The following is a 6,763-nucleotide window of genomic DNA, read 5'->3' as shown; positions in this document are numbered from 1 at the left end:
TCGAGCTTAAGCGCAAGACGCCCATATATCGATTGAAATTGACCATGGCTTATCAAAGCCTTTACAGTCGACTGAGCGACTAACAAGCCAGGCTTGTACACACGTCCCGTGCCATTACGCAAAGAGCTAATGGGGCTAGGTCCTGCTTACTCTCACCTCCTAGAGGTTCAACAGAGCCTAGATATCCCCAGTAGGGCTCTCGACTCTTCTGGGTATCGATGATTTCTCGCACCGTACCAGATTTCGGGTGTTGGAGGTCGGGAATTTTGCTCTATCAAGCTTTGCGCGGATTACGCAATGGGCAAGCCGGGCGTAAATGCTTAGTGCTCCCGCACGTGTAACATCTACGGATGTTGCGACGCTGTTAATCAGCTAGAAGCTCATCTTTATTCCTCAGCGAGGCTGTGGTCCATGGGTCCTGGTCTACTGGACGAACCTGATGTGCTCGAGGAGCTTATATGGTACCCATGAGCACTAACGCGAGAGGACTTAGATTCGTATTTCGCGTCTAACGCAATGTCAACCGCACTTTAAAAGTAGCGGTCGTAACGTGGGTGTTGTCCGAACGGAGCTGTATCGGATGGGAACGATACAGCTCCGTTCGGACAACACCCACGTTACGACCTTCAATGTAGATGATTAATAAAGCCACTTCTGGTAATGGTTTTTGCTGCATGGCAGCAATATGAGCTCTCAACTCCTGGACATAGTCCGCTAGGAAACGTTTACCCTGGCGAGACGCTAAGATTTGCGATCGTACGCGAAAAGCCTCACAAGGCGGTGCAAACATGCGAGCTAACTCCCGTTTAAGCGATTTTCATGTGGGTAAAGCGGTATCTATGAAAGTGCCACATGCGAAGGCCCACTCACTGGCTCTACTACCAAGCTTAGAGATGGCTAGGCCCATCTTTCGTTGCATGGTTTGGACGATGGCCAAAGTTATGGCCATGTCCATTTGCTCGAGCCAAAGAAAGAGATTGTCTCTTTCTTTGCCCACATATGTACGGATGTTGATCATAAGAGCGCGAGCTTTGGGCTCAGAGTCAGGTACAGGGATGTAACTCGTTGGCGTAGATGACGACCAGTAGACTTGGAACTGCATTACGAAGGATGCCACATATTGCATCAAGGCTTTAAGCCTGGCCCCCAGAACCTGTGAGTTTTCCAATTTTCAGCCGCCTCCGGGGTGGGTGGGTGGGAGGCTGTGACCACAGTAACTTTGGGACTTCTCGGGTCCAGGCCCGAGACAAGGCAGTTTACGTATCGTGACACGCTATGCGACACGACGTAGCGGCCCCCTGACCAGCTCCCGGGCCGTCCATTACATTAACCGGCGCCGGACCCAGGGGTGGTACTACCCGAAATTCCCATTCATGTTAGACCCGTCATCTACCCAGGCACTGCCCGGATAGGAGGCTGCTTAACAATCACATACACCTCGACCCCGCAACCCCTAAGCTACCGACGTTGGTCTTCCAGAAGATCTGGGCTGAGAAATAATGTGATTGATATGATCCGGCCCAAACAAGGTTTCAAGCTTGTCACAAGCAACACGTCGCGCCTCCGAAAAGTAAGGGAAGTGCTTCATCCTCGAAGAGGATAAGCCAAAAAGCGAGGATTGACTACGAGTGCTACCAGGTGTAGCGGAACTACCATAAGTCAGAGGAAGACTAATAGACTCAGAGTCTCTTAGTTCTATACAACTAATAGTTTTAACAACTCTGTGAGTTGTAGAAGTTCGTAGAGCTTAATGAATTCTAGTTCAAGGGATTCAGGGGTTCGTAGAACCAAAAACCACACTAGTGTCCGAGAGTATATACCTTAAAAAGGTTTCTTACTCTTGTAGATCATTGCGCAAGCCTTAGGAAGGGGAACTGAACTTTATTTAATCATTAAAAAGTTAAAACCTTACCCTAACTAAATTAAAATAGATTTTGGCCACCCAGATTTATATCGGGCGGCCACACATGTTACCTATAATAAATGGGATTTTAGTGATTAACTATTTTAAATAGAACAAAAAGGTATTTACCCATAAAGTAAATGTACCACAACAACGGTTCACCAACCGGTGTGTGCCCCATTACACAAGTCCTTTATAAGGATTTGATCGAATTTAAGGGTTGTATTCCCTGATTCCGTACTGTGGGAGTTGCCCAAAGGTGCCAAATATTATCCTAGAGTAACAATTCCGATACAGCAATATTATGTTTGCTATTTGTAAGAAGTTTTCATCGTTTAAGAGATTCCTCAAGGTCGTAGTCACTACCCAATTGTCACTGATCTGAATTGAACTGATTCTATCTACATGTGGAGGATCTCCTCAACGCGATCTTCGCGAAATCACTTCCCAATTTAGGGTGCTAAGCGCAAAGACGAAGATCTTCGGGTATAAACTCCCTGTGCCGGCGCTGCGCGGTCGTCCTAACGCCAGCAATAGCTCTAACATGGCCCAATTTGATGCATTCCGCACTAAGATGCAGGGCGCAGGCCTTTCGACCGAGGCCGTCAAAGCTTTTGAGTACTCGTACGAAGCTCTTGTGAGTGGCGAAACTGGCATGATTGCCGAGAGCTCGATTAAGCCTGCCGATAGCATACCGTACTTAGAAAATGCTACCGACAGTATTCGCGAGTCCGTTAAGGCCGATCCAGCTCTGCTGAAGGAGACGGTTGTGCTAAAGCTGAATGGCGGCCTGGGCACCAGCATGGGTCTTGACAAGGCAAAATCACTTCTGACCGTTAAGGGCGACGACACTTTTCTTGACATCATGGCGAAGCAGATAGTCGAGCTACGCATCAAGCACAAGTTTCATGTGCGTTTTGTGATGATGAACAGCTTCAGCACAAGTGCCGATACCCTTGAGTACCTACAAAAGTACCCGGAGATGGTTGAAGACGATACTTTGGAGCTGCTTCAGAACAAGGTCCCCAAGGTGGACGCGGCAACCATGGAACCAGCTGTATACGCAGCTAATCCGTCAAAGGAGTGGTGCCCTCCTGGACACGGTGACCTGTATGCGTCGCTCGCAGGGTCTGGCAAGCTGAAGAAGTTGTTAGCTGACGGCGTTAAGTACATGTTCGTGTCCAATTCGGATAACTTGGGTGCAACGCTCGACTTGGACCTTCTTACATACTTCGCGCAATCCGATAAGCCATTCCTGATGGAGTGCTGCGAGCGCACTGAGAGCGACAAGAAGGGTGGGCACCTTGCTATGCGCACTACTGACGGCCGCCTCATCCTTCGCGAGTCCGCCCAGTGCGCAAGCGAGGATGAAAAGGAGTTTCAGAACATCACGAAACATCGTTACTTTAACACGAACAACTTGTGGATCCGTCTGGACAAGCTTCAGGAGGAGCTTTTGAAGCAAGATGGCGTAATTCGTTTACCCATGATTAAGAATTCGAAGACTGTGGACCCGAAAGACTCTAGCTCGACACCAGTATTTCAACTGGAGACGGCAATGGGTGCTGCCATCGAATGCTTTGACGGTGCGGGAGCCGTGTGCGTCCCGCGTACGCGTTTCGCCCCCGTGAAAAAGTGTGATGACCTGATTTTGCTTCGCTCGGACGCATATGTCATTACGGAGGACTATCGTCCTGTCATTGCACCCGAGCGTGAGGGTGTGGCTCCCATTGTATCTCTAGACTCCAAGACATTTAAGCTTGTACAACAACTTGAGGCCGCGGTGCGTGGTAACGTGCCGTCGCTGATCAATTGCAGCCGTCTAAAGATCACGGGTGATGTAGGCTTTGCCCCTGGTGTTGTGTTCGAGGGAATTGTCGAGGTCGTAAATAAGAGCGCAGAACAAAAAACTGTTCTAGCCGGGACATACAAGGACACAACGGTGGATCTGACGGAGCAGAAGGGTCTCGGGAAACTTAAAGTGGTCACCGTTAAGACAGCTCCATTCCACGACCAAAAGCCCGGTACTTCCGGTTTGCGTAAGAAAACGAAGGTGTTTATAAGCGACAATTACCTACAAAACTTCGTGGCTTCAGTATTCGAAGCACTTCCGGCCAAGGATTTAAACGGTGGCACTCTGGTCGTGTCGGGCGATGGTCGCTACTTTAACAAGGAGGCTATACAAATCATTATCAAAATGGCTGTAGCTTACGGTGTCGATCGCCTGTGGATTGGCAAAGACGGTCTCTTAAGCACACCGTGTGTATCGGCTGTCGTGCGTGAGCGTGAGGGTGGCAGTGTCGCTTTTGGTGCCTTTATTCTGTCGGCGAGTCACAATCCTGGTGGCCCGAATGAAGACTTCGGCATCAAGTACAATTGTGAAAATGGTGGTCCAGCCCCTGAGAAAGTTACGAACGAAGTCTTTGCTCTCTCCAAGGTCATCACGTCGTACAAGGTTGCCGCTGACTTCCCGTCGATTGACGTGAGCAAGATCGGTGTGACTACTGTCGACGCTGATGATGGTAGCCGAACTATTACAATTGAGGTATTCGATTCGGCGGAACACCATGTCAGCTTGCTAAAGAAAATATTTGAATTTCACGCTATCAAGAAACTAGTGTCTCGCTCTGACTTTACATTTGTGGTTGATTCCATGTCTGGTGTGAACGGTCCGTACGCTCGTCGCGTATTTGTGGACGAGTTGGGCTGCGATGAATCGTGCTTGCTGAATGCCACTCCTATGGAGGACTTTAACGGTTGCCATGCTGATCCTAATCTGACATACGCAAAGTCATTGATTCAAGCTATGGGAGTTGATGCTAAGGGTCTACCCGTCCCAAACCAAAAACAGGATCCGCCTTCATTTGGTGCAGCCTGGGATGGCGACGCGGACCGAAACATGATATTAGGCTCGCGCTTCTTCGTGACACCTTCAGACTCCCTTGCCATAATTGCTGCTAATTGCACGGTGATTCCATTTTTCAAAAATGGCTTGCGCGGTGTGGCTCGCTCAATGCCTACAAGCGGAGCTGTGGACCTTGTTGCAAAGAAGTTGAATGTGCCTTTTTTCGAAGTCCCAACTGGATGGAAATTCTTTGGAAATCTGATGGACTCAAATGTTGTTTTTGGCAAAGAAGACTACACCCCATTCATCTGCGGTGAGGAGAGTTTTGGTACTGGCTCAAATCACATTCGTGAGAAAGATGGCATGTGGGCTGTGCTGAGCTGGTTGTCAATTCTAGCCTCGAAGCAGGTTGAAGGCGCCCCACTGGTAACGGTTGAAGATGTAGTTCGCGATCACTGGAAGAAGTTTGGTCGCAACTACTACTGTCGCTACGACTACGAAAATGTGGACAAGGCCTCAGCCGAGAGCATGTTTGCTGACATGGTTAAATTTGATGGAATCGTTGGCAAGGAGATTAACGGGTTTAAGGTTAAGAAAGCTGATGAATTTGAGTATGTGGATCCCGTTGACGGCAGCGTGTCTTCGCAGCAAGGAATTCGCTACTTATTTGAGGGAGGTTCGCGTGTTGTATTTCGGTTGTCAGGCACGGGCGTTGCTGGTGCCACTGTCCGCATGTACGTCGAAAAGTATGAGGAGCCTACCGGCAACTTGGAAGAGAATGCCGCTGTAGCATTGGAGAAGCTGATTAATGTGGGCCTTCAGCTTTCTGACCTCGTGAAAAAGACTGGTCGTAAGGAACCTACGGTCATCACTTAAATTTGCGCTTTACTGGTTCGCCGGACAGGAGTTGCTAAACTGCATGAACTGTTTGCTTTGTTGCAAGGCTAACATCATGTAAAAAGTAGCAAATTTCGTGAAAGTTAATCAGTGCTTTCGATTAGCTTAATATACTTACACCACTGCTACGAAGTCAAAGTCTGACTGCAGCTCCAATTCGGAAAGCATCTGCTCTGTAAATTAGGTGCGACGGACTCGACAGCTTGCGTGAAGCTAAATAATACTTTTATGTGCATATGTGCAATCTAGCATGTGCGCATAAGCTCACCTGAATCCAACTGGAGTTGGTTTCTTCACCCGAAAAAATGAGGCGCTATCCCCCAAGATGACGTGTAACCGGCTAAAGTTGCCCTAATGTTGCACAGTCCCCGTTAAGTGCACTTGGTGTACTTCAGGGGATGGTCAATTATTAAATAATAGTAATTAGACCCAGCACAGGAGTGTGGTGCACATTTGTGACCAACGCTTGTGTATGTGATGCACATGGGTGCATTCACATTAAGAGGGATGATGCCTAGCGTCATCCTTTACGCGAGGTATCTAGAAAGATACGCTCGCAATACGTATTAAGAGTTATCTATAGAGATGACATTTAAATTGGTAAAAATAGGTGTTCATATTTAATACGATTAAATATAAATCAGTCTGAAAACTACTTCCTACATGGTAAGTGCGCACGAGGAGCCGGATTATCGCTCCCGTGACGACACTTAACCAGAGTACTTAGTGTGTTGGGTGAGATCGCTTACACGCCCACCAAAATTACCTCACTGCACGCAAAGCAGGTTAAATCGCTTCCTTGCTGTGCTAGGGTGTGTGTTTAAGTAGAGCGTGGCCGCATTATGACGTGCCCGCCTTCACTTGGTAGCACTTGAAATTCTTCCCACGAACCGCATCTCTGCGTGTGTACGTGAGGATGAGCCTCAATATTGATTGGGCTCATTTTTCCCACCTCTCCGAACATCATCGGGAGGGGGAAGGGCTTATGGCGCAGGGACTTGGTGAAACAAGCCCTGGTCAGGCTCCTGGGTAGTCCTCCTGAGCAACATGTTGCTCAGTTGGAGCAGTTTGAGGCATTCGTGCTCGGACAGCGGAGGGCCGCGTCCGAGGCACAGGGC

General features: G+C 48.6%; 1 protein-coding gene across 1 annotated transcript; it reads left to right on the top strand.

Annotated features, from left to right (window-relative positions):
- Nucleotides 1-2,447: 2,447 nt before the first annotated feature.
- On the top strand, nt 2,448-5,624 carry CCR75_004061 (uncharacterized protein; the record flags this gene model as incomplete). Its single annotated transcript, XM_067962151.1, has 1 exon — nt 2,448-5,624. One exon carries the CDS (start codon nt 2,448-2,450, stop codon nt 5,622-5,624), a length of 3,177 nt encoding a protein of 1,058 aa, XP_067814974.1.
- Nucleotides 5,625-6,763: the final 1,139 nt, after the last annotated feature.

The sequence above is a fragment of the Bremia lactucae genome, linkage group LG10 (assembly GCF_004359215.1).
Source record: "Bremia lactucae strain SF5 linkage group LG10, whole genome shotgun sequence".
Taxonomy (NCBI): Eukaryota; Oomycota; class Peronosporomycetes; order Peronosporales; family Peronosporaceae; genus Bremia; species Bremia lactucae.
Note: the sequence above shows the minus strand (reverse complement) of the source record. Positions and strands in the feature narration are given on the sequence as shown.